The sequence below is a fragment of the Leucopleurus acutus genome (assembly GCF_964270905.1).
Source record: "Leucopleurus acutus genome assembly, chromosome: 1".
Classification (NCBI taxonomy): Eukaryota; Metazoa; Chordata; class Mammalia; order Artiodactyla; family Delphinidae; genus Leucopleurus; species Leucopleurus acutus.
Genome location: NC_139142.1, coordinates 171223325 through 171251293, shown reverse-complemented (window position 1 = coordinate 171251293; position 27969 = coordinate 171223325). Strand labels below are relative to the sequence as shown.

Here is a 27969-nt window from a genome sequence, read left to right as displayed (position 1 = left end):
ACTTATTTGCAAAAGTGAAATAGAGACACAGATGTAGAGAACAAACTTATGCCTACCAAGGGGGGAAGCGGGGGTGGGATGAATTGGGAGATTGGGATCGACATATATACACTACTCTGTATAAAATAGATAACTAATGAGAACCTACTGTATAGCACAGGGAACTCTACTTAATACTCTGGTGACCTAAATGGGAAGGAAATCCAAAAAACAGGGGATATATGTATATGTATAGCTGATTCACTTTGCTGTACAGCAGAAACTAACACAACATTGTACACAACTATACTCCATTAAAAATTTTTTAAAAAGCGGGGGAGGGGAAAGGACTAGTTTGAGCACGTCTTTTCCTCACTTCTTTCTGCAGGAAAGGGAGGTCAATGTTGTTTCCAGCTCCTCTGAGGAGAGATTAGGAGGGACCCCCTGGGAGGAGAAGAAAGTGCTGGGGAAGGTGGAGGTGTGATGAGGGACAAGGCCCCCCCCCGAGTGAGGGAGTACATTCCCAAGATTACAGGAGGCTCAGAAGTTGGGGTCCCTTGTGTGGAACTTGCTCCTTTGCAGAGCAAAACCTTAGAGGGGAGTGGCTAGATGTGTGTTGACTTAAAAAAATGTACAACGTGAGAGTTGCGAGTTAAGTTTTATTTGGGGCAAAATGAGGACTGCAGCCTGGGAGACAGCATTTCACATAGCTCTGAGAAACTGCTCCAAAGAGGCAGGGGGGAAGGTCAGTATATATGTGATTTTGGGGAAGGGGGTGTACATACAATGAAGCACATATATATATTTTTTAATATACTTGGCAGTTTGCACTGTTTTTTTTTTAAAATAAATTTGTTTGTTTGTTTTCGGCTGAGTTGGGTCTTTGTTGTGCACAGGCTTTCTCTAGTTGTGGCGAGCGGGGGCTACTCTTCGTTGCGGTGCACGGGCTTCTCATTGCGGTGGCTTCTCTTGTTGCAGACCACGGGCTCTAGGCGTGTGGGCTTCAGTAGTTGTGGCACACAGGCTCAGTAGTTGTGGCTCGTGGGCTCTACAGCGCAGGCTCAATAGCTGTGGTGCACGGGCTTAGTTGCTTCGCGGCATGAGGGATCTTCCCGGACCAGGGCTCGAACCCGTGTCCCCTGCATTGGCAGGCAGATTCCTAACCATTGCACCACCAGGGAAGCCCAGGCACATATGTTTTGCAGAAGGTTCTGCTAGTCTCCTGAGGGTTACTGCTAGTCACGAGGAGCAGATGTCATCATGAAGGAATTTAGAGCTTTTCTAGATATGAGGAGATGCAAGAATTGGGCTCATAAAATTGGCTCCTGAAAATATCTCACTATCTGAAGACCTGTTCTCCCAGTTTTCCCCAGAGCACAGAGGGCCTCATTCCCGATCTCCACCCTGAACTCCTTTCAGCGGGTGTTGAAAGTCAGCAGCTGCAGCGGCACCTGCTTTAATCCTTGTAGAGGTAGATGTTAAGTGCCCATGACAAGTGCCAATTTGTAGCTGACATGTGCATCTTGGGAGAATGGGCCTGGGTCAAGCAGGGCAGGAGGGCAGCTGATGCACTTGCCTTGAAGAAACACTGGAGCTTGGACAGTGAACACATCGGCACAAGGATCCCAGGGCTCCCTGAACCTGAAGGCTGTGCACTGCTTAAGGCATCTACAGAACACAGTGGAGAGAGCTCCACCATGGCTGAGATGGATTTTCTTATCAGTGTTGGGAAGGAGGGGTTGGGAAATACAGTCAATTTTAACTTGATTTAGCAAAGTAAAGAAATGTGACATTTCTCACATCCAAAGGTTAATGAGGTGAAATTCACAGCAGTCCGTGTCCTATTGTTAGGGGAACCGCTGATGGAAAACCCAGGCCCTGGCCAAACAGGATAGTAACTACTTGCATGAGTTATCTTACCACAGGAGGTCTTGGTAAGGAACGTGGAACTAACAAGCTACCACCAACTGGAAGAATTCAGGAAAGGTCAAGAGAGACACCAGTCCATATATCCTACCAACCTCCCAGGCTCCTCCTCGCTGGAATCCATCCTGGCTGAGCGATGCATGTGCCACCAGGAAGGACCCTGAGTCAGAATGATTGGCCAGAGATGACCTGGAAACTAATCCCAACACCATAAAACCCGAGACTGCAAACCACATGGCAGAGCAGTCCCCCTGGGTTCGCTTACCCTGCTGCCCTCCGCCCGGGCTTCCCTTCCCAGTAGTGTCCTGCTTTGTCAGCACGTGTGTCTCCTCAGACAAATCATTTCCGAGTGTTAGACAAGAGTCCATTCTTGGGCCGTTGAAGGGGTTCCCCTTCCTGCAACACTATGGTCCAAGTTACAAAATGGCACGCATGCAGTAGGAAGGAAGAAAACTTGCTTACACTTGGAATCTATCTGCGGCAAGACATCAAGAATAAGAAGCAGATCTCAGAAAAAGAAAGGAGGTAAGTATTTTAGAACTGTAGCATTATCTAATAAGTCAACACAGGAATAAGTGTCTGGTAATTCTCACCAGGACACCTTAGCTGAAGGTGATGTTGTGATCCAATTCCAGTAGACTGACTGTGAAAGCACAGAGTTAAAAAGCTAGCAATTTTCATCAGAGAAAAGGGTAATCATTATGCGTGTGGATTGGGGTCGGGGGAGAGGAAGAGAAGAGAAAGAAGTGAAAGGCTAGAAGAGGTCAAGGTTGATGAAATAAAAATTCACATTTTAAGGCAAGACAAGAAAAATGGAAACATCAAACCTTTTTCTCTGTCCTTTGACCTCCTTCTCCAGCCCCTACTCCGGTGTGCACTGTGCAACTGCATTATATGTTAACCAGACCTCCCGAATGGCAGGAACCTTGGGAGATACTGGGCCTCACCTAATGGAAGTGCTTAGCTTAAATCCTTATGACCTATGGATGTCGCTAGTCATATGACTTGCATTCTGCCTGTTTCACAAGATTATCGTTTATTGCATTACCAAATGTGTGACGGAGCCACAGATAAAATTAATGATGATTGGGCAGTTTGCAATGATTGATCAAAATATATAGTCCTATAAGATCAACGATTGTAATAGTGTAACTCTAGATATGGGAAGAAGCAATAAGAGGGAACCATTTCCTGGACCATAACAGACTAGTAAGACAGGTGAACCAGAGGCCTTTCGCTATTGTTAACAGAGCCTCGGCCAGTAATAGCATGTAAAGTGACCTATCAACAAAATCCTCACTTGACCTGGGAATGAGCATTCCTAGTGCCATGGGACAAATTAAGAGTAAAAGGGGGCTTCCCTGGTGGCGCACTGGTTGAGAGTCCGCCTGCCGATGCAGGGGACACGGGTTCGTGCCCCTGTCCGGGAAGATCCCACGTGCCACGGAGCGGCTGGGCCCGTGAGCCATGGCCACTGAGCCTGCGCGTCCGGAGCCTGTGCTCCGCAACGGGAGAGGCCACAGCAGTGAGAGGCCCGCGTACCGCAAAAAAAAAAAAAAAAAAAAAAAAAGAGTAAAAAGGAAGGGACTGTCAAATAAAGACTGTTGCCCACCATCTCTAGTTCTGCAAGAATCAAGTCATTCACCACTGCAGTTGCTGACCTACGACACACCCTGAAAGGAATTCAGGGCGAAGATCAGGATGAGGCACTCTGTGCTCTGGGAAAATTGACAGAACCGGCCCTCAGATAGTATCTTTAGCAGAAATTTTTTATGAACCTGGATTCTTGGATCTTCCCATACTTAGAAAAGCACTAAAACCATTAACCAAGATGTCTGCTACTGTGACTCGCAGCAACCTTCTACTGAGAAAGATGTGTGCCTGACTGCAGGTACCCCCTTTGCCAAAATCACATTTTGGCTAGCTTCCTCCTTTACCTCTTTGGAACTCTTCTCAGAACTCTTGGAGAGACTGTCTCCTGGGTTATAATACTCAGATTGGCTCGAATAAAATTTCCCATTTTTTCTTAGATTGACTATTGATTAGATTTTTCATGGACAAGGTCTTGCCAGTGTGAACCAGTCCAAATAGCCTGATGAAAGAAGCCCACCTGGCTGTCCCTTCTGGAGTCCTCTGCCTCCTCTCGGATGATGGACCCAGAATCACAGACACTCCTGACCTAGGGCAAAAATGAATTCTCATGGGGTGAGAGGTAAGGGTCTAAATACATTTTTAAATTATCCCATTACAATTTAATCAGTACTTAATCCTTTCTTTGCTTCAGTTGGATATTGTTGCCTACCCAGTTTGATCCTCCCTTCTCCTTCCCATTAGATCCTGATTTTGTGTATGTAGTCAGTCACCCTGTATCCTTGCAGCCCTTTTGACTTCATCCCGAGCTCCAAGGGAAGCCCTGATTGGTCTGAGTTAATTATGACAATCCCCGTTCTCCTTATCAGTGATTGGCTAAAGGATCCAGCCTAAGCCAATCAGTACATGACTTTCCCCTTGTCAGTGGCTTAGATCCAGATATGGGCACATGACCTAAGTTGGCCCAATTGTACTGAAGGAAAGGACATACAGGTCATGAGTGAAATATTTCTCTTCCTTCTGATAGACATGACTAAATAAACATGTTGCTCAAGCTTGTTTGTTTGGTTTGACAACCTTTTTGTGACAATAAAATAATAGAGCCTAAGAATAAAGCCAACATGCAGAGGAGGGAGTAGCCAAGAGAAAAGCAGGGAAATGGACTGGAGCCCTTATCACACTATGCCTGAAGCTGAATTCACCTCTGAACTTTCTGCTATATTCAACGGTATATCTTTTGATATATATGATATGAGTAGTATATTTTAGAATTCTATAGTCTATTTAATATAGGTTATATATCATTTAATCTAGTTGGAGTTTAAAAAATGTACTTGAAGCTAAAAGTATCTTGATATCATTCACTGATTTAAAATATCCTTGTAACATGCTAAATTCTTGCTTTTAAAATTCCTGAGTCTGTTTCTAAACTCCCTCATTTGATCCCATCCCACTTCATTCCACCCCATTCTGTTCCATTGTATTACACTCCATTGGTGTATTTGTCTTTCTGTTCCATATCAGAGCATCTACTTTAATTACTGTAGGGTTTTAACTCACTTTCACAAATGGTGAGTCACATTCATTCTCAATTCTCATTGGACAAATTATTTCGTAAAATCATTTTATTAAATGTTAAAAATGTTCTGAGATTATGACTGGGATTCTTTGACATTTAGTTATTTCAGTGCAAATTAACATTTTAAAAGATTAAGTCTCCCAATGCAGAAACATGAATTGTTACTCTAAAAATTCATATCTTCATCTTTTTTATCCTTCATTTATAAAACTTAAAGTGTTTAGTATTCCTACAGTGAGGTACCACCTCACACCGGTCAGAATGGCCGTCATTAAAAAGTCTACAAATAACAAATTCTGGAGAAGCTGTGGATAAAAGGTAACCCTCCTACACTGCTGGTGGGAATGTAAGTTGGTACAGCCACTACGGAAAACAGTATGGAGGTTCCTCAGAAAACTAAAAATAGAATTACCATATGATCCAGCAATGCCACTCCTGCGTATATACCCAGACAAAACTATAATTCAAAACGATACATGCACCCCTACATTCACAGCAGCACTATTCACAACAGCCAAAATATGGAAACAACCTAAATGTCTCTCAACAGATGAAGGGATAAAGAATATGTGGTACGTATATACAATGGAATACTACTCAGCCATAAAAAAGAATGAAATAATGCCATTTGCAGCAACATGGATGTAACTAGAGATTAGCATACTAAGTGAAGAAAGTCAGCAAGAGAAAGACAAATATCATATGATATCACTTAGATGTGCAATCTATAATATAGCACAAATGAACCTGTCTATAAAACAGAAACAGACTCACAGACATAGAGATCAGAATTTTTTTAAACATTTTTATTGGAGTATAATTGCTTTACAATGGTGTGTTAGAGTCTGCTTTATAGCAAAGTGAATCAGCTATACATATACATATATCCCAATATCTCTCCCCTCTTGCATCTCCCTCCCACCCTCCCTATCCCACACCTCGAGGTGGTCACAAGCACCGAGCTGATCTCCCTGAGCCATGAGGCTGCACTAGCCATCTATTTTACATTTGGTAGTATATATATGTCCATGCCACTCTCTCATTTTGTCCCAGCTTACCCTTCCCACTCCCCATGTCCTCAAGCCCATTCTCTACATCTGCGTCTTTATTTCTGTCCTGACCCTAGGTACTTCAGAACCAGTTTTTTTTTTTTTTTTTTAGATTCCATATATATGTGTTAGCATACGGTATTTGTTTTTCTCTTTCTGACTTACTTCACTCTGTGTGACAGACTCTAGGTCTATCCACCTCACTACAAATAACTCAATTTTGTTTCTTTTTATGGCTGAGTAATATTCCATTGTATATATGTGCCACATCTTCTTTATCCATTCATCTGTTGATGGACACTTAGGTTGCTTCCGTGTCCTGGCTATTGTAAATAGAGCTGCAATGAACACTGTGGTACATGACTCTTTGAATTATGGTTTTCTCAGGGTATACGCCCAGCAGTGGGATTGCTGTGTCATATGGTAGTTCTATTTTTAGTCTTTTAAGGAACTCCATACTGTTCTCCATAGTGGCTGTATCAGTTTACATTCCCATCAACAGTGCAAGAGGGTTCCCTTTTCTCCACTCCCTCTCCAGCATTTATTGCTTGTAGATTTTTTGATGATGGCCATTCTGACTGGTGTGAGGTGACACCTCATTGTAGCTTTGATTTGCATTTCTCTAATGATTAGTGATGTTGAGCATTCTTTCATGTGTGTGTTGGCAATCTGTATATCTTCTTTGGAGAAATGTCTATTTAGGTCTTCTGCCCATTTTTGGATTGGGTTTTTTCTTGTATATTTTGGAGATTAATCCTTTGTCAGTTGCTTCATTTGCAAATATTTTCTCCCATTCGGAGGGTTGTCTTTTCATCATGTTTATAATTTCCTTTGCTGTGCAAAAGCTTTTTAAGTGACAGGACACTTCGGTCTTATCCACGTGGAGACCTATATAGGCAGTAAAATTCTTTGCTAAAATCAAGATACACCTCACCTAATGATGTTCTGAAAAAAATTCTTTACTGAGTAGCGAGACTACAATCGTTTTTTTCTTTGTCTTTACCTGATCATAGTGAATATAAAACGCTATAGTAGGGGCTTCCCTGGTGGCGCAGTGGTTGAGAGTCCACCTGCCGATGCAGGAGACATGGGTTCTTGCCCCGGTCTGGGAGGATCCCGCATGCCGCGGAGTGGCTGGGCCCGTGAGCCATGGCCGCTGAGCCTGCGCGTCTGGAGCCTGTGCTCCGCAACGGGAGAGGCCACAACAGTGAGTAGCCCGCGTACTGCAAAAAAAAAAAAAAAAACGCTATAGTAATGATTATACAAAATATCTTCTTAGGTCAATGGTAATAGATAAGACAGTAAGTTAATTTATCTGCTTTCAGCGCTTTTGAGAAGTCAAAGGGAAAAAAAAAAGATTGTTTTGTCCCAGAAGAACCTTCAACTTATACAGACAACCAAGAGATACCTGAAATCCCTGAGTGAGAGACCTGTATTCGTATCTTCAGGAAGCTTTGTGTGTGAGCACGCCTGCCGTTTTTCCCCAGAACAGATGTAATTGTGGGGTTTCACTTACTCTCACCAATCAACCCCCCCTGCCCCGTGGCATACTTTTTCACCTTGGGAAGGGGATGGGAATGAGAAAGGGGGTGTTAATTGGGTCCCCAGAGTTTGCATATTTTTCCTCTAGCCTTCCTTGCTATTGTGGATAGTAGGTTTGAGCACACCCAGTTCTAGACCAGGAGACTGATTCTCCAGAGAAGCGTGAGACAAGTTACAGAGCCAGTCAGAAGCAGAGCCTGTACCTTGTAAAACCCCATGGGCTTCGTGCTGCTGCAGCCAGAGAGGATGGACTGCGTGGACCTGGGCCAATTCCGGGTAATCCTCAAGCCTGCGGGTCCCAGAAGATGCAGAAAACGTCTGTCGGGGATGTTGGTAGACGGCCCTTCCGGGGAGGTGCGCGCTGGGGATGGGCGTCCCGCCTCACCTTCGTCGAGACGCCCCAGCAGAACAGCGCGGGGCGGGGGAAGGGGCGTGTCCCCTTCGCCAACCCAGCCAGCGCGCAGGCGCAGCGGGCAGAAGGGGCGGGGGGAGGCCGCGGCGCTCTCTGGCCTCGGTCCCGGGACCACCCCCGAGCGCGCGGCTGCGCGCTGAGCCTCCCGCCCTCCCGGAAGCGCAGCGCCCCGCAAGCGCCACGTCTGTCCCTGCACCTTATCCCTGGTCCCCCAGCCACCGTCCCATCCGCGAGGAGCGCACGCCCAAGCCGCGGCCCACGGGACTGGGCCGGGAGCATCATGGGCAGCGTGGCCTCGCGCTCCGCCTGCGCGCTGCCCCTTCTGCTGCTGCTGCTGCTACTGCTGCAGGCGGAGCGGCCGCGGGGCGCGGAGCTCACCTTCGAGCTACCTGACAACGCCAAGCAGTGCTTCCACGAGGACGTGGAGCAGGGCGTGAAGTTCTCACTGGATTACCAGGTGAGGCCCTGGCGCCCGGCAGCGCCTCCTCTCCCCCTTCCAGGTCTCCATTGGTCACTGGTGCGCCCCAGGCTGGAGTGGCTGGAATTAGCCAAAGAGGCTGAACGGGGCGGGAATGACCAGAGACCAGCTGACTTCCCCGCGAGGAAGTCAGAGCCCACTCGAGACAGGCCCGACTACCCAGGGCGGGAGGTAGCGCCAAAGGTGCGCTACCTGGATGCGGATGCCCGGGGGCGGGTCCTGCATCCTGGGGAGTTGTCCTCAATGACCTGCAGGCCCCTTGACTCTAAGGAATGCCATGTCTGATTAGCTGGACACAGGCTCTCTGTCCCAAGTTTTTTGGACCAGTTTGTCCCCGCCTGTACTGAAAAATGGCAGCGAGAGGAAATGGGTCCTTGGCATTATTTTTCCCTCTCTCCAGTGTTTGAAGTCAAGTTGGGGTGAGCGCGGCAAGTGATGAGAAATGGCGCTTTGGAAAGGAGGTGTCAGCGCAGGCTTTGAGCCCTGGCAGTGTTTCCAAGGAGTGGTGTTGTGGCTGCTGCCATATGGCTCAGAAAAGCTCCTAGCTCCTGCAGTCCTGGCTCCTTTGAGAGATTTCATGGCTCACGGTTCAGGGGAGCAGGTCTTGAGTGAGAGATCTGCCCCTAAGGTTTAGTGAGCAGACCTAAGAGTAGGGAGCTGAGTGGGAATTATACCCAGACCCGCGTCTGCTTGTGGACACATACTGACAGGCATTACAGAGATGAGTTGGCACGGGAAGCAGGAGTAGGGGCAGGCCATGTGGTGGGCCCTCTCTGACCAAAGCCACTAAAAGAGGCGTGTGCTTGGGGACAGCACAATGTGTGATGACCTCCGAGTCACTGATGTTGCCACTTTCACATGTCCGTGGACAGTGTGGAAATTGCAGCTGGATTAACAGGGGTAACCTAGATACAGTCACCAAAACATGATCGTTGTGAGGATGGAGGGGGCTGAGAGGTCATCTGGTCCCTGCCAGGTCAGGAACCCCTGTTAGAGCAGGTTCAGCATAAGTTTACACACCTCCAGCATTAGGAAGCTCACTAATCACAAAGCAAATTCTTCCATCTGAACAAAAGGAAATTTTAACATTTGGAAGCCAGATGGAGGCCACTGACTGTATTCTTTGATGGACCTTAGTTATAGTCATTGACCACCTCTGTGATTTTTGCCCTTTGCAGGTCTTATCTTTCCTGTGTTGAGAGTTTGAACTAATGATTCCCGAGGGCTCTCCCACCTCTGGTAATCACTGATTCTGTGAAGGCTTCAGTCTATGTTTGCTTTCCCCTTGCATTCCATCAGCAATAATATTAACGTTTACCAGACACGTTCAGCAGTTTACTTAACCTCGGAGCCTCAGTTACCTCTTCTGTAAAATGGGGAGGATTAGGCTCTTGCAGAGCAAAACTTTTGGAATCAGGCAGACATGGATTCAAGTCTTAGCTCTGTCACTTTCAAGCGGCATGACCATGGCCAGTTAACTTCAACTCTCTCAGCCTCAGTGTCATCCTCTGTAAATTGGGGAGTGTCAGCCTTTAGAAGGCTGTGAAGATTACATGAAAAAAATGTTTGTGACATGTAATCACTGCCTGGTCGGCCTTTGGTAAGTGGTGTTTGCCTCTCTGGTAACAGCAGACTGTGGGTGTCTTTTGTGGTTGTCAGGTCATCACTGGAGGCCACTACGATGTTGACTGCTATGTGGAGGACCCCCTGGGGAACACCATCTACAGGGAAACCAAGAAGCAGTATGACAGCTTCACACACCAGGCTGAGGTCAAGGGCGTTTATCAGTTTTGCTTCAGTAATGAGTTTTCCACCTTCTCTCACAAGACCGTCTACTTTGACTTTCAAGTGGGCGACGAGCCCCCCATTCTCCCAGACATGGGCAACAGAGTCACGGCTCTCACCCAGGTGAGTGGACGCTAACAGGCTGAGATGAGCCCCCTCCCCCCCAGCCTGCTCCTCCTTGTCTGTGCCCGTGTTGCCTGATGAACAGTCACCAGCTATCCAGCTCCAGTCTGAAGTCTCAGTATTGACTCTGCCCCTCTGTTCACATCCAGTCCTACAAGACCCTATGTTCTCCTTTTGGTCTTCCTCTCCATTCTTTAACTGGATCCCTGCCATGCTTTCCTCTGGTATTCCTGTGTTCCCGTTTAGGCTTTGACACAGCACCACTTTCAAAGTACGCATAGCATATGCCTCTCTGCTGATACGATGTATCTGCATGAGAAAGACCAGTCCTCCTTTGTGTGGTATATATTAGTCAGGGTAACAACGGCTGGCTGCTATAACAAATAAACCCCAAATATCAATGGCTTAGCACAATGAAAGTTTTTTTTTTTTTTCCTCACTCAAATAATAATCCAGAGAGTGGGGATAGGGGTGGAGGACTTTCCTCCATGGAGTGACTCAGGAAGCCAGGCTCCTTCTTTCTTGTCATCTTTCTGATGTCCCTTAGGGCTTCAGAGTCCTCTGTTTCTAGCCACCAAGAGAAGGAGAGAATGATAAAGTCCCATCTGCTTCTTAAAAGCCCTGGCCCAGAAGTGATGCCATCACACCCACTCATATCTCATTGTTGAGGAATAGTCCTGTGGATAGACTGGATGAAACGAAGGCGGCAATCAGTTCAGTTGGGCAGTCAACTCCTAGCAACAAACTTCACAATCTGGAATAGAAATGGTGACACTTTTGGAGGACGGATAGTCATCTCTGTCGCCCATGGCTGTCACAGTTAACTATAATCCGACCCCAGCCTCCTCCCTCAGTCTTCCCTCCTGCTATTTAAGCTTCTCCCTCCCTCCCATATGCAGGCTCTGAGGCTAGGACTCTGTATTACCCCTGAATCCCCAGCGCCCCAGTGCCTGGGGTGTGGCACAGAATAAGAGCTCACCAAATAGTCATCAAATGACTGAGCGGCAGGACCCAGGGAAACCTGCGAGACAGGAATGACCCTGTGGCTGCACCTGTTCCACACCCAAAGCCAGAGCATCTGAGTCTCCAGCAATGCCAGATTACCGTCTGGGCTGCCCTCCAAGGTGACCACAGGCTCCACCTCTGTGGCTTGGACCATGGGGTCATTCTCTGAGCAGTTGGAGGTTAGCACTGCACTGTCCGGTCAGTAACAGCTATCTACATATGGCTGTTGACATTTAGTTAAAATTAAATTAAAAATTCCCTTCCTTGTTTGCTCTGTACCAACATTTCTAGTGTTCAGTAGTCAGAAGTGGCTGGTGCCCACGCATGGAGAGTTCCACTGGACAGCAGTGCGTTTGAACTTAGCGGCATGACTGCTGCTAGAGGTTCCAGCCCAGGGTGTGTCTTCTGTGTAGGATCTTTCATAACCTATCCTCTCAGGAGGTCTGTTGGTCGTTGATGAAATAGCTTCTGTTTTGAAGATTTTATGAGTCTCCAGAAGCTGAGCTGAAGGATTTCTCTCTCTAAGCAGTGGAAAAGAAACCAGTAGAGAAAAGGCTTTGTGGATTAGCGCACTAGAGACGTTCTTTCCTGGAGTCTTAGAATTAGAGTTTGGTTTTGTTGCAGGAAGGAGTGATTGCACTTCCCCTCTTCTGCATCTGGGAACCTCATCCTTCCTTCTGCCCAGCCACAAAAGAGCTGTTTCCTTCTCCTTCTGTACCTCTGACCCCCCTGCCTGGTCTGTGCCTGTCTCAGACAGCTCCCCCTCGCCTGTGGTGGGCCCGTGCTCAGTCTGCACACTGTACTGGGTGGTGGGAGTATGAGGTCAGAGGGCGCTGTCCCAGCTGTCAGGAGCCCTGTGTGGAATGCGACCCTGTAAACCATGGAGCTCCAGGATGCTCTGATCAGAGCTGAGATTTAAGGGTGAGGGTTGTCAGGGGATGGACCAATTGACTCTTCCAGGAGGGTCAGGGAAGTCTTCACAGGGAGAGTTTTAGCTTAAAGTGACACTCTGGGTGTTTGCCAAGGAGTGTGTCTGGCACGGGAGGAGGAAAGGCCTCCTGGGTGGGGAGAACAGCAGGTGCAGGTGTTCAGGGCATCACTTTACTTTCCTCACCGGCCCTGATCTTATTTTGCTTGGCATGGATCCCCTTTCTACCTGCAGCTGTCTTTCTTCCCCTGAGGCTTCATCCGGCTCAGTGCTGGGCCAGAGGCTGTGTGTTCTGGCACCAGTAGCAGCCCCAGGGTGAAAGAATAGGATCCAGAGTGACCGCGTCCCGGGCCAGGGCTCCAGGCCAGAGGGACTTGTCTTCGGCCTGAGTTCCAGCATGACCAGGCTCCTGGCAGAGGACATGGGCTAGAGATGCTGCTGAGGGAGGCTAACCTTGAGATGCCCTGGGCGTCCTGAGAGTCTGGGCAGATCCTAGCGGAGACTGAAGGTTCCTGACAGAGGTCCAGGGTCCGGGGCTGCCTCAGTGGTGGTCGAGGGAAGATGAAAGGTTTTCCTAACTCTACTCTGAGGCCAGCTCCTGCGACGCTGCCTTTGAGCTCTTGAAGAATTTAAAGAACCAAGTGCGGACTTCCCTGGCCGTCCAGTGGTTAAGACTCTGCGCTTCCATTGCAGGGGGTGCGAGTTCGATCCCTGGTTGGGGGAACTAAGATCCCATGTGCTGCGCAGCCAAAAAATAAAATAAAATAAAAAAGAGCCAAGTGCTTCTATCCATGGTGGTCCTGATGAGGTGAGGCTGCAGGAATTTGCTGCTGGTTACAGAGTGAAGACCTGGGCATCAGCAGGTGGTAGAGACGGGATGGGATGTGGGCATGGGATGGAGGAAAGGGATGGTCCTGGGAGGGAGACAGGTCAGGGTGTCTCCAGAGACTACCTGTCATGATGGAGTGGTGCCCACGATCCCCCTGAGGTGCCCGGACACTTTGAACCAGCCAGGGCTGGAGGTCTCAGCGGGGTGAAGTTCGCACTGCAGGAGAGCTGGGGACCCATGGCCCTGGGAGAACAGGGCTCTTTGCAGCAGAAGGGCCTCTGCTGGCTTCCTGCTGGGTAGGAAGCAGGCTGGCTGGGTTGCCTAACTGAAATTTTGTGGGAACAAGCTGAAGTGGTATCTTAGACTAACGCCAACAGCAGATCCCAGTGGACAGGGAAGTAGCATGTTTTTACGGTAAGGGGATGCTTCCAGGTGTCTGTGAATCTTGGTGATGTGTGGCCCTGGGGTCTCCTGTGAGGCCCGTGCCAGGTTCTAAAGGTGTCTCCTGGTTTTAGACGCCAGGAAAGCCGTAGAGTACCACCTCCTGCTCTGTTACCTCCTGAAAACTGGCTTCCTTCCCTGTCACTGATCAGATCTGAGGTGGTTCCTGTAGAGACCTCAGGCCCTCTTCATAGAAGTGCAGTGCTGGTCTCTGGCTGATGACATCTGATCCACGTCTTTGAAGTGGCGCCTTACGTGGCATATCTGATGTGTCCTCTGCCCGGGGTGTCGGCACCCGTGGTTTCTGTGTCCTCCTCCGTTTCTCTCCCCCCCACCCCCCCACCCCCACCCCCACTCCTTCTCCAGTGATTCTGGACCCTGGGAGGAGGCTGGAGGTACCAGCCTATACTGCTGAACGCCTGGGCTAGGGCTCAGGGGTCCCAGGAGCTCCCAGTTCAAGTGAGTGTAATGTACATTTTGAGTTTCTGAATGAGCTTGTGATGGAAATAAACACGGAGGGTGGAATTCTAGCCTGGAAAACCAGTGAGCCCTTCCCTAGTGTTTAAAAACAAAGCCTCGGGCTTCCCTGGTGGCGCAGTGGTTGAGAGTCTGCCTGCCGATGCAGGGGACACAGGTTCGTGCCACGGTCCGGGAAGATCCCACATGCCGCAGAGCGGCTGGGCCCATGAGCCATGGCCGCTGAGCCTGCGCGTCCGGAGCCTGTGCTCCGCAACGGAGAGGCCACAGCAGTGAGAGGCCCGCGTACCGCAAAAAAAAAAAAAACAAAAAAAACAAAAAAAAACAAAGCCTCTGTGTATTTATACATTCTAAACATGTGTGTATGTATGTCTATGTGTACACATGCATATGCATGCATATACACACGGGCATGCGTGTGCATGTATACATATGTATATGTGTATCTCTGTTCATCCCACTAATTTCAAGAATGATCTTCTCTACTTTGTTACCGAGTCCCCTGAATCGCTCCCAGATCCGCTCTTCTTACCCCACTTGGTGACCTTCTCAATTGAGGGCCTCGTCTTTTCTTCCCAGCAGAACTGCAGCCACCAAAGTGGTTTCCCCACCCCCAGTCCGCCTCTGCATCATGGCTGGCAGGGAAGTTCTCTTAAAGTGGGATCCTTGCCTTGCCAATCTTCTGCTCACAGAGCTTCGTGTTAAAGTCTTGACTCTCAAGGCCTTTTCCGTGAGCTTCCACCTACCCATGACTTCCTTCCCACATATCCCCGATGGGCTGCACATACTGGGCTCTGCATGTGCTCTTTGCCATGCTTTTCTTTCCTTTTTTTAAAAAATAAATTTATTTTATTTATTTATTTTTGGCCGCGTTGGGTCTTCGTTGCTGTGCGCGGGCTTTCTCTAGTTGCGGCGAGCGGGGGCTACTCTTCCTTGTGGTGCGCGGGCTTCTCATTGCGGTGGCTTCTCTTGTTGCGGAGCACAGGCTCTAGGCACACAGGCTTCAGTAGTTGTGGCATGCAGGCTCAGTAGTTGTGGTGCACGGGCCTAGTTGCCCTGCAGCATGTGGGATCTTCCCCGACCAGGGCTCGAACCCGTGTCCGCTGCCTTGGCAGGCAGATACTTAACCATTGTGCCACCAGGGAAGCCCTGCCATGCTTTTCCTGCGTGGAATGCCTTCCCCTCATCCTCTGCCTGGTGACATGCTGCCCATCTGTCAAGGTTCAGTTTATCTCTTCCCTGTGTCAGGTACGCCTCCATCTCTGGCAGGATTAGCAGCTTTCTCTGAGGTGTTCCTGTAGCTCCGCTCACCCCTCTGTTGTTAGCTCTTTTGGCATTGCAGGAAGCTGATAACATTCTCTAAATTATGACCTTCTTGGGACCCAGGACTGTGTCTGACTCATTTCATCTCTCAGCTCCTAGGGCCCCGCACAATGTCTGGAAGGCGAGTAGGCACTTAATAAATAAACATTTGAAAGAACGAATTAGTGTAGTTCGGGCTATCAGAGAAAACCGAGTATGATTTGGAATTCCTGTAGTGTCATTTTGAGAGGTGTCTCTCCTGAGTTCCCCAGCCCTACCTTCAATAACCGCGGTCTTCCGAAGATCACCAGGGTGCTATAAATATAGAACTAATGGCCTTACCAAACCTTCCTGTGTCATGGTCACAGGGAGTGACTGGAAGGGCACAGTAGGGAAGCACCTACAAATGCCATACCTTGGTTCCACTTGGACACAGGTTTGCGTAGGTGAAGCCTGACTCCACTCTGTGACCTCTTTCCTGGTTCCTTCACAGTTTAGTCCCCTTCCTTCCTCTGTGACAGTTGACATGCCTTCATCAACTCTGGAAGCATTACCAGGAGAGCGAGGACGGGCAATGCCACCATCGTCTCCAGTGCAGAGGTCTGTACCCTGAGAGGTCTCCTCTGGTGGTTGGCATCTGAAGTCAGTTGTCACTTAGGAGTCCCCTTTGGAATCAACTTCTTGATGTCAGGAACCCTTCTCAGGATCATTTGTCCATTTCTCAAAATCACACAGCTGTAGGTACAGACATACCTTGTTCTACTGCACTTCACAGCTGCTGTATTTTTTACAGTTGAAGGTTTTGGGCAACCCTGTGTTGTCAGATGATGGTTAGCATTTTTTTCAGCAATAAAGTATTTTCTAATTAAGGTATGTACATTGATTTTTTTTTTAGACATAATGCTGTTACAGTCTTAATGCACTACAGTATAGTGTAAACGTAACTTTTATATGCACTGGGAAACCAAAAAATCCCTGTGACTCACTTTATTGTGACATTTGCTTTTTTGTGGTGGTCTGGAACCACACCAGCAGTATCTCCAAGGTATCCCTCTACACCCTACCTACCAAATGTGGGGAAGGTGAAGAAGCCCCATGCTGACTCCAGTCGCAAGAGAAGACCGTAATATAGCCCAAAAATAGGACACGCAGGTGTCACTGAGAAAGCAGGATCAAGGTTCCCCTTGGGGGAAAAAGTGAAGCACAAACGACCTTGTTCTTGTTCTTTACAGTGGATTCTGCCCCTTGACCCGATGCCTAGTCGAGGTCCACTAATTCCATCTCGTACACAGTGACGTTGTCAGTTTTCCCTCCACGTGACGTTTCACCACCTCTTCCCTATAGATCAGAATGAGGGGGTCAGCCAACATGTGCAGAGGAAACCCACACGCCTAGGAGGTAGACCAGTTGTCAGACAGAAGATGCTGCCTTGTCAACACAGAGGCTGAAGGGGAGCTTTTCTCTCCTCACGTAGTCTAGTTTAGCTCCTTGAATGGCCCAGAATCAAGAATATCTATGAAGCAAGTAAGGGCAACATCTTTTTATGGTCATAGTCTCCCCTTTGGCGTCCAGAAACTGTTCAATTTGTGAGAGAAATGAGGGTTTCACGGGGGTCCGTCAAGGTGGTGACACAATGGTTTGGTCCCTTCTAGCTTCTTACGTTGAGCGTTATAAGTAGTTCACCTTTGGAATTTGGGAAACAAACATCTGTTGGATGCTTATGAACTTCCGTAGCACAAGGACTTATTGTTGGGATAGAATTTGCTGGGTTTTGGATAAAATGATTGCTTTAGAGGTTGCCTGTGAGTAGGAACACATGTTCTTTCACAGGCATAATATCTTAGTTTTCTATTGCTGAGTCAATAATTACTACTAATGGCTGAAAACAACAGGCATTCATTATCTCACAGTTCTGTAGGCTCTAAGCATGGGCCAGCTCAGTTGGGTTCTCTGCTCAGGGTCTCAAGGCTGAAATCAGGTTGGGTTGGCCTCTTCTCTGGAGGCTCTGGGGAGGAATCTGCTCTCACACTCATTCAGGTGGTTGGCAGAATTTAGTTCCTTGCAGCTGTAGGACTGAGGTTCCTGTTTCCTTGTTGGCTGTTGTGCTGTCCACTCCTAGAGGCCTTTTTCTGGTCCTTGCATGTGACCTCTATCTTGAGAGCCAGCAACGGGGCACTGAATTCCTTTGGATCCAGCCTCTCTGACTTCTCCTTCAGCCACCAGCTGGAGAAAGCTCCCTGCTCTGAAGGGCTCCTGTGATTCGGTCAGGCCCACCGGATGGCCCCCCTCTCTTAAGGTCAGCTGTGACATATAACATAATCACAGGAGTGGCAGCTCATCACATTCACAGCTTCCTGGGATTGGAGCAGGGGACCTTGGTAGTGGGGGTGGGATGTATTCAGAATCCGGCATGCTACACGTAATATTTTAGCAGGTAAAGGAAGTTGTGAAGTAGCGTGCGTTATGTGTGAGTATATGCCTGTGTGTGTGCACATTCATGTGCACACGTCTGTCTTTGCACATGTTTGTATGTGAGTGTGGTTCTATGTACATGAGAAATGCATGTCTTCATGTGTTTCTGTGTATATGTAGAAGTGTAGGCTGCAGATTTAATAGAATGAACTCAGAGTCCAACACAATTGTGGTTTACTTCACGCCCTGCCGTTCATTAGCTGTGTGACTTTGGGCAAGTTATGTAGCCTCTTTGAGCCTCAGTTTCCTCATCAGTATATGCAGTAAGCAATCAGTCAGTCCTCCTTAACATTGGGAGTAATGATCCCTGCCTGTCAGGGGTATGGTGAGTATTAAATAAGAACACAGGGCAGTATTTGAAAGCATAGGCTCAGGACTCAGACAGTTGAGTTTAAATTCTACTAACTGTGTGACTCTGAACAAGTTACTTAACCTCTCTGAGCCTCAGTCAGGCTTATTATGAATACAGCCGTGTCACATCCTTAGCACAGACACACAGTTAGCATCCAGGAGAAATTACTGAGGATGTTGAAGATCACACTTGCTGTGTGTGTGCCGGGTCCTGTTCTTCTTTTCTGAGGGTTCACAGTGACTGCTCTTCTCTTCCTGCCTAGATGGAGTCCGCCTGTGTGACCATCCACGAGGCTCTGAAGACGGTGATTGACTCCCAGACGCATTACCGGCTCCGGGAGGCCCAGGACAGGGCCCGGGCCGAGGACCTGAACAGCCGAGTCTCTTACTGGTCTGTTGGTGAGACGATCGCGCTGTTCGTGGTCAGCTTCAGCCAGGTGCTGCTGCTGAAAAGCTTCTTCACAGAAAAACGACCCGTCAGCAGGATGGTCCACTCCTAGTTGGGGCGCTCTGCTCCCAGGCCCCTCCCACCCCAGGACAGAGCAGCTCCCTTTGGTCACAGGCTCCTGGGGCTGGTGGGTGCGACCCAGGAGCTGCCTGGAGAAGAGCACAGGGTAACACGTTCTCACCTTGCCTTCTATTCAGATGCTTGGTCCTTGTACTCCAGCAGCCAAAGCTCATAGAGCCCAGAAAGTGGAAGGCATCCAGCTGCAGCATGTGTGTAACACTGAATGCCGAAAGGGTACAATCAGGCTAGGGATTGGCCAGTGTGGGAGGGCAGGCAGGCAGCCATCCAATGGCCTGGCTCGTAGGAGGAACCCCAAGGGCCCAGGCCTCCAGGGGGCAGCTCAGGGCTCTCTTTTTGCTCCACGACGCATGGCCCATTTGGCTTGTGTGTCCTATCCTGCGTGGAGGAGACAGGGCCCTGTCTGGCCTTTCCTCACATGGAGCTCTCTGTACCTGTGGAAACCAGGCGTTGAAGCGGCTTTGCAGAAGTCCCCATCCCAGGTGAGAACCATGGAATCAGCCCTGAAGCGAGAACAAAATGGTAGCTGGGTGCCTTGGTTGGCTGTGTATCTCCTAGAAGGCAGGACTCTGGCTAATAAAAACTGTCTGTGAGCACCATGGAGACCTGTGCCATTATTTCTCTGCTCTAAAGGAGCTCACGGCTTAATGGGGAGCATTGGTGTGCATATAATTAATTACAGCATAATAGAGCAAGTGATGCCTCAGAGATCTGTATGTGTAGACGTTTGTGGAGGGAGTAGTAAACAGCTCTCAGTTAAATGAAAACAGTGAAATAGGGAGTTGGTTATTTTGTGTTCTCAGACCCTAGTGCTTACTGTCAACAACTGAGTCATCATTTAATCCAAATAGAGGGGCTAAGAACAGAAAAAGAAAAGACTGAGCAATGATGAGTGGCTGTTCCAAGGCCATTTCCACAGCAGCTACAGTGGTCTCTTTAAAACCTAAGTCAGACCCTGTCGCTCCTGCTCAAAACCTTCCCAAGGCTCTGCATGTCATTCATAGCTCATGAAAGTCCTCACCGTGGTCTCTGAAATCCTGCATCTGGCACCCCAGCCTCTGGCACCCCAGCCTCTGGCCCTGGAAATCCCCTACCCTACTCCCTCCACTCACTTCTCCCATGTCTTCCAGGTCCTGCTGTTCCTGTCACACCAGGCCATGCTTCTGCCCCAGGGCCTTTGCACAGGTTGTTTCCTCTGTTAGAACACCCTCTCCCTGATATCTGCATGACCTGCTCCATCATTTCCTCCTAACCAGTGTCACCTTGTCAGTGAGGTCTCTCCTAACCACTCTGTTTAAGATGGCATCATCTCACCTGTCCCTGTCCCTCTGTGTCTCTGTCTCTGCTTTACTTCTCTGTATGTCATTTATCACCATTGACAGTTATGTTTACTAGTTTGTTTATTGTCTAGATGTAAGCTCCATGAAGGTAGGGACTTTTTCACTGCTGTATTTCTTAGTATATAGAATAATGCCTGATATATACTAAGCTCTTAATAGATATTAGTTATTAGATGAACAGCCTTGCCCATTAGTAAGAGATTAATGCATACTGATCAAGTGTCTGTATAGTAGGTCTTGAGGGAAGATGATATGATGTCTGTCCTAGAAAAACCTACCAAGAAATCTGAAATCCTGAGCTGTCTAGCAAGTGTAAATCGTGCATTGTAGGGAACAAACTAAACAATCCCATGAGATAGAAACTCCATAAGCCCTACTTAGCTTGATTGAAAGATAAATCCTACTTATACCTGTTGATAGAGTTTTGATGGTATTTCTTCTCTAAGTACCAAGTATATATAAAAGATTTTTTTTGAAATATGTTTGCAGTATAGTGAAAAACAATACAGCACATCCTATGTGCCACTACCTGGATTAAGCAATATAATGTGACTGTTTCCTCTTAGAAGCTGACATTCTGTGCCTGCCTCTCCTGCATTTTGCCTTGGGGCTACCATGGCCCCCTTCCTTTGCCATGATTTGAGTGGCAGCAGCCAGGCCGCAGGTGCCCGTGTAGGGCACGACCAGGACAGAGCAAAGGCCCTGTCCCTGGGTGGTGAGCGGTGGTTGACCAGCTGCCCCAGGGCGTCTACTCTTCCCTGTCCTCCCCTCCCTAAGATCCATGGCTGGTGGATTAAAAACTAAGGCCACTCTCTCATCCCAAGGCTGTTCTTTCCGAGTGTTTAAAGTGAACATTAAGGGACTTCCCTGGTGGTCCAGTGGTAAAGAATCCGCCTTCCAACGCAGGGGATGTTGGTTCAATCCCTGGTCTGGGAACTAAGATGCCACATGCCGTGGAGCAACTGAGCCCGCGCGCCGCAACTGCTAAGCTCGCGCGTCGCAATGAGAGAGCCTGCATGTGCAAACTACAGAGCTGACGTGCTCTGGAGCCCATGCACCACAGCTAGAGAGAGAAAAAAACCCACATGCCATAACTTGAGAGGAGCCCACGTACTGCAGCAAAGAGCCTGTGAGCCACAACTAAGACCCAGTGCAGCCAAAAATAAAATAAAAATTAAGAATTATAAAAAATATAAAGTGAACATTGAACAACAAGGCTGGCAAGTATTAGCAAATGAGGGTTACCCATTGTGATTCTCTATCCTGGGGCTCCCTCCCCCGCCACCTCATTAAATCCTCTGCAGAGACACCAGCTAGGTCCTAGACTTTAGCCCTTGTCAATACGCATTCCCAGACCCCAAGGGAACATGAATACCCAGGCAGAAACAACCAGACCCCGAAGGATACCAAAAAGATACAACACCTTGACCACCATTCAACCATGTCATTTGAAGCAACGTTGTTGGAACGTGTGGACCCCAATTTTTAAGTAACAAAATAAATATACTCTAAATGAGAAAATGTTAATAATATTTAGCTGTAGCAAGAAGTTGTAATAAAGAACCAAGTGGATTTAAAAACAAAAACAAAAACAAAAAAGAACCAAGTGGAAATGTTACAGATGAGGAATATAAAAGTAGAAATGAAGACTACTCCAGAGGAAATAAAAGCATGACATAGAGCTGATCTGTATGAAAAACCGTCCTAGATGGCAGCAGGAAAAAAGGAGAAAATATTAAAAGAAAAAGAAAAAAAAAAGCTAAGAGATAGGAAAGGTGAAAATAGAAGAGAGAAGAGATGGATAATAGGTGAACCTGAAGTAGAAAAAATATATTTGAAGAAATAATAAAAGTACATATATTGGAATGAAAGAAAGGAAAGCTCTCAGAGCAAAAGCCTCACAGAGTGACAAACAGGGTTGAGGTTTGACCAGGTGAATCCCCATATGGACACGTAATGACATTTAAGAATACCAAAGGCAGAGAGAATTCCAAATGCCTCCAGAGAGAAAAACAAATCCTCTGTCGATCAGACTTAAATTAGATTTCTCAACAGCAACATTGCATGCAAGAAGAAAATGAGGGCACATTTTTTTAAATAGAAAAGGCAAGAATAAAATAACCCTGGACTTTAGCCAAATTGTAGACATGAAAACCCACAGAGAAATCTCAGGCACGTAGGACCACAGCAGAGGAGAAGAGAACTAAACCTCAGAGGCAGCGGTAAACCATATGAGAACTGATATTTATTGTCTAAAAGTCCTGGGCCAGAGTAAAGGAGGAAAGAAGATACATGCCAACCAAATACTGCCATTCTGAACAAGATCCAGAGAATTTAAGAGGCAGGCAGAGAGACTAAAGAGAATGAGGGTATACTAAAGGTTCTTGTCTCGTTTGGGAAAAGATACTGATATTGATGATTTTAAGAAATCAATAGAGGGCTTCCCTGGTGGTGCAGTGGTTAAGAACCTGCCTGCCAATGCAGCGGACACGGGTTCGAGCCCTGGTCCGGGAAGATCCCACATGCTGCAGAGCACCTAAGCCCGTGCACCACAACTACTGAGCCTGCACTCTAGAGCCCGTGAGCCACAACTACCGAGCCCACCTGCTGCAACGACTGAAGCCTGCGTGCCTAGAGCCTGTTCTCTGCAGCAAGAGAAGCCACCACAATGAGAAGCCCGCACACCACAATGAAGAGTAGCCCCCGCTCGACACAACTAGAGAAAGCCCGCATGCGGTGATGAAGACCCAACACAGCCAAAAATAAAATACGTAAAAAATAAAGAAATTAAAAAAGATAAAATGGAAAAAAACAAAGAGCTGGAAGTTATCAGGGAAAAACTGAGAGGTCTGTATAACAAAGGATATCTGGCATGCAGGTAATTGGGATCCTTGAAGAAGAAAGTAGAACCACCGCAACAAGTCTAAAGACATAAAAAAAGAAAGCTTTAATAGAAATAAAGGAAGACCCCAATCCTTGGTTTAAAAGGGTACCTTGCATTTTAGGAAAAATTGAAGAAGAATGATCAACACAGATATATCCTAGTGAAGTTACTTAGCTTCAAAAAAAGATAAGGAAACTATCAACATCTATGTTACATTAACAACAAAGACAAAAAGCGCAAGCAATCGACGAGAGGAAATCATGTGCTCTGCAACTTTTCTATGACATTTACTGTGAGACAGATGGCAAAGTAGCGTCTACAAGGAATTTAGGTAAAGAGAATGTAGACTAAAGAAGATTATAAACTGCTAGCTTGTCATTCATGTACAAAGGCAGCAGGTGACCATTCTAAAGCTGGAAGGAACTCAGGGGACAGAGCACTCGTGAACCGTTATTGAATAAGCTACTCTCCTGAAAAGCTCTAGAGAACCAGGAAGAAAAGAAGCCATCATAGAAAGGGCGGATGGTCAGGAAGTGTTTCATCCATTAAAATAGACCCCTGAGATGAGACAACTATGGAAAATCTAGTTAGAATAAATTTTATAAACTCTAATGATTTAAAAAGAACAATACAGGCAATGGGGAAGATAGGAGAAAGTGTAAATGCTAATGTTCTTATTTTTAAGGTTTAAGAATACTAATTATGACAACTACAAAAGAAATTCTATTGAGCTCTTGCTATGTGCATATTTCTAAGTGCTCTCCGTATATCATTTCAGTTGATTCTCACAACAGCTCTATGACATAAGGATTATTAATATTCCCATTTTATAGATGGAGAAACTGAGGCACAGAGAATTTATTCAACTTGTCCCAAGGCCATACAGCTAGGAAGTGTCAAGTGAGAAAAGCTATTTGGTCATCTCAAGAGGCCTTGAAAAATAAGTTAATAAGATTAGTAAAATCCATTCCTGATGGAAACTTCTGATCAAGGAATAATTGGTCAGGGGTGTGTAAGGGTGGCAGCTGGAGTGTGGCTGCAGGCTGGAGCTGATTCTGTCCTTTGTGATTCTCGTGCCCCTGAGGTGGGACATTTCTTCTAGACTGGAGTATTAGTCACAGTTCTCCAAGGAAAAAGAACCAATAAAACCAAAGAATTTTATTTTAGGAATTGGCTCACGTGGTTATGGAGGCTGAGAAGTTCACCATCTGCCGTCTGCAAGTTGGAGACCCGGGAAAGCTGGTGGCATAACTCAGTCTGAGTCCAATGGCCTGAGAACCAGGGGATCAATGGTGAAAGTCCTGGTCTGGGTCTGAAAGCCTAAGAACAAGTGCTGACAGAAATCTCTTGCATTCCTATAATGATGAAAAATCTGAAAGTGAAATTAAGAAAACACTCCCATTGCAACAAAAAGAATAAAATATCTAGGAAGAAACCTACCTAAGGAGACAAAAGACCTGTATGCAGAAAATTATAAGACACTGATGAAAGAAATTAAAGATGATACAAATAGATGAAGAGATATACCATGTTCTTGGATTGGAAGAATCAATATTGTGAAAATGACTGTACTACCAAAAGCAATCTACAGATTCAGTGCATTCCCTATCAAACTACCACTGGCATTTTTCACAGAACTAGAACAAAAAATTTCACAATTTGTATGGAAACACAAAAGACCCCGAATAGCCAAAGCAGTCTTGAGAAAGAAAAACGGAGCTGGAGGAATCAGGCTCCCTGACTTCAGACCATAGTACAAAGCTACAGTAATAGGACAGTATGGTACTGGCACAAAAACAGAAATATAGATCAATGGAACAGGATAGAAAGCCCAGAGATAAACCCACGCACATAGGGTCACTTTATCTTTGATAAAGGAGGCAAGAGTATACAGTGGAGAAAAGACAGCCTCTTCAATAAGTGGTGCTGGGAAAACTGGACAGCTACATGTAAAAGAATGAAATTAGAATACTCCCAAACACGATACACAAAAATAAACTCAAAATGGATTAAAGACCTAAATGTAAGGCCAGAAACTATCAAACTCTTAGAGGAAAACGTAGGCAGAACACTCTATGACATAAATCACAGCAAGATCCTTTTTGACCCACCTCCTAGAGAAATGGAAATAAAAACAAAAATAAACAAATGGGACCTAATTAAACTTAAAAGCTTTTGCACAGCAAAGGAAACCATAAACAAGACGAAAAGACAACCCTCAGAATGGGAGAAAATATTTGCAAATGAAGCAACTGACAAAGGATTAATCTCCAAAATTTACAGGCAACTCATGTAGCTCAATATCAAAAAACCAAACAACCCAATCCAAAAATGGGCAGAAGACCTAAACAGACATTTCTCCAAAGAAGATATACAGACTGCCAACAAACACATGAAAGAATGCTCAACATCATTAATCATTAGACAAATGCAAATCAAAACTACAATGAGGTGTCACCTCACACCAGTCAGAATGGTCATCATCAAAATATCTACAAACAATAAATGCTGGAGACGGTGTGGAGGAAAGGGAACCCTCTTCCACAGTTGGTGGGAATGTAAATTGATACAGCCACTATGGAGAACAGTATGGAGGTTCCTTAAAAAACTACAAATAGAACTACCATATGACCCAGCAATCCCACTACTGGGCATATACCCTGAGAAAACCATAATTCAAAAAGAGTCATGTACCAAAATGTTCACTGCAGCTCTATTTACAATAGCCAGGGCATGGAAGCAACCTAAGTGTCCATCAACAGATGAATGGATAAAGAAGATGTGGCACATATATACAATGGAATATTACTCAGCCATAAAAAGAAACGAAATTTGTAGTGAGGTGGATGGACCTAGAGTCTGTCATACAAAGTGAAGTAAGTCAGAAAGAGAAAAACAAATACCATATGCTAACACATATATATGGAATCTAAGGGAAAAAAAAAAAAAAAGGTCATGAAGAACCTAGGGATGAGATGGGAATAAAGACACAGACCTACTAGAGCATGGACTTGAGGATATGGGGAGGGGGAAGGGTAAGCTGTGACAAAGTGAGAGAGTGGCATGGACATATATACATTACCAAATGTAAAACAGATAGCTAGTGGGAAGCAGCTGCATGGCACAGGGAGATCAGCTCGGTGCTTTGTGACCACCTAGAGGGGTGGGATAGGGAGGGTGGGAGGGAGGGAGACGCAAGAGGGAAGAAATATGGGGACATATGTATATGTATAACTGATTCACTTTGTTATAAAGCAGAAACTAACACACCATTGGAAAGCAATTATACTCCAATATAGATGTTTAAAAAAAATAAGTACAAGTGCTGATGCCCTAGGTCAGAAGTCGGATGTCCCAGCTCCAGCAGAGAAAGCAAATTCCTCTGCCTTTTTCTATTCAGTCCCTCAATGGATTGGATGATACCCACCACATTGGTATACAATCTTCTTTACTCAGTCTACCTATTCAAATGCTAATCTCTTCCTGAGATAGGCTTGCAGACACACCCACAAATAATATGTTACCTGCTCTCCGTGTATCTCTTAGCCCAGTCAAGCTGACATATTAAATTAACCATCACACCTGGGTTGGAAATATCCCCTTCCCTGAACTTCAGCTCTAGCAGGTAGATGTGAAAACGCAAAAAAAAAAAAAAAAGAAAAGATAGAGCCCCGCCCTAGGCTGGCTTGTCAGCTAGACTTTAGGCACTTCCTATACTTTGAGCCGTTGGCAAACCACATTGTTACTCTGGGTGGATCAGATCCTGAAAACTCTACCTACCAGAGTGGATTGATTGGTTTACAGAATCAAGGGACATGGACATTTCCACCAACTTCTGAGTATCAAGGCACGATTAGTAATCACCACAAGTTGCTTTGGGAGTCTGTCATCAAAGCAGAGGGCTGGCAACCTCTGTTAGGTATTCCATCCGGGCTGTGGTGGACCCTGGAGGACCACGCCTCACTATTACCAAGGCTGCATCTTGACTGACTGGAATCCAAAGTATCTACCCCCCCCCCCTCCCGTTAGCTGCTCCCTCTTGCAAGCTGTATTAGTTTGCTGGAGCTGCTGTAACAAACACCACAGACTGAGAGGTGTAAACAGCAGATTTATTTTCTCATGGTTTTGGAGGCTGGAGGTCTGAGATCAAGGTGTCAGTAGGGTTGGTTGCTTCTGAGGCCTCTCTCTCTGTCTTGTAAATGGCCATCTTTTCCTTGTGTCTTCACACAGTCCTTCTGTGCACGTCTGTGTCTAAATCTCCTCTTATAAGGATGCCAATCATATTGGATTAGGGTTCACCTCAGTGATCTCATTTTAACTTAGTTACATCTTTAAAGGCCTTGTCTCCAAATAGAGTTTCATTCTGAGATATTGGATGTTAGGACATAAATATGAATTTGGGGGAGATGCAGTTCGGCTCATAACAGATGGAATTGGATAAATCCAACTCTTTTAATTTTTTCTACTTTATAAAAATTAAATTACGTTCTTTTCAGAACCTCTATTTTGTCAAGATTAGATACATTTCATAGCTTGAATCAGGCACTTTTTTCCCAGCTTCTTTTATGAGATATTGGTCGTACTCCAGTCTCATTGGGAACATGCACAGAGATGCCTGGAGTGCAGAACAGTTTGGTAGCAATCGCGTCCTGACTCTGCCATCTGGGAGCTGTGCAAGGGTGAGCAAATCACATGGTCTCCCCGCTCAGAGCCTCTGCGTTCTCATTTGTGATACGATGTGATATTAAGGGACATGGATAATGATGTTCATTGCAGCATTGTGTGTGGTGATAAAACATTGGTATAAACTAAATGTCCATCAGCAGGAAAAGAGAGAAGCAAAATGTAGTATGTGAGAATACTTTACAACGGTTAGAAATAAATAGAATAGCTCCCTATACAGCAACATGAAATGGTATTGAAAACATACTGTTGAGTGAAAAAAAAAAGT

The 27969-nt window shown here is 46.4% G+C and overlaps 1 protein-coding gene across 1 annotated transcript; it reads left to right on the top strand.

The window, feature by feature from the left end:
• The first annotated feature begins 8273 nt into the window (after window positions 1–8273).
• TMED3 (transmembrane p24 trafficking protein 3) lies at window positions 8274–19381 on the top strand. Its single transcript, XM_082833100.1, has 3 exons — window positions 8274–8534; window positions 10215–10463; window positions 18532–19381. The coding sequence occupies exons 1-3, from the start codon at window positions 8358–8360 to the stop codon at window positions 18766–18768; spliced, it is 663 nt and encodes a 220-aa protein (XP_082689226.1). The 5' UTR covers window positions 8274–8357; the 3' UTR covers window positions 18769–19381.
• Window positions 19382–27969: the final 8588 nt, after the last annotated feature.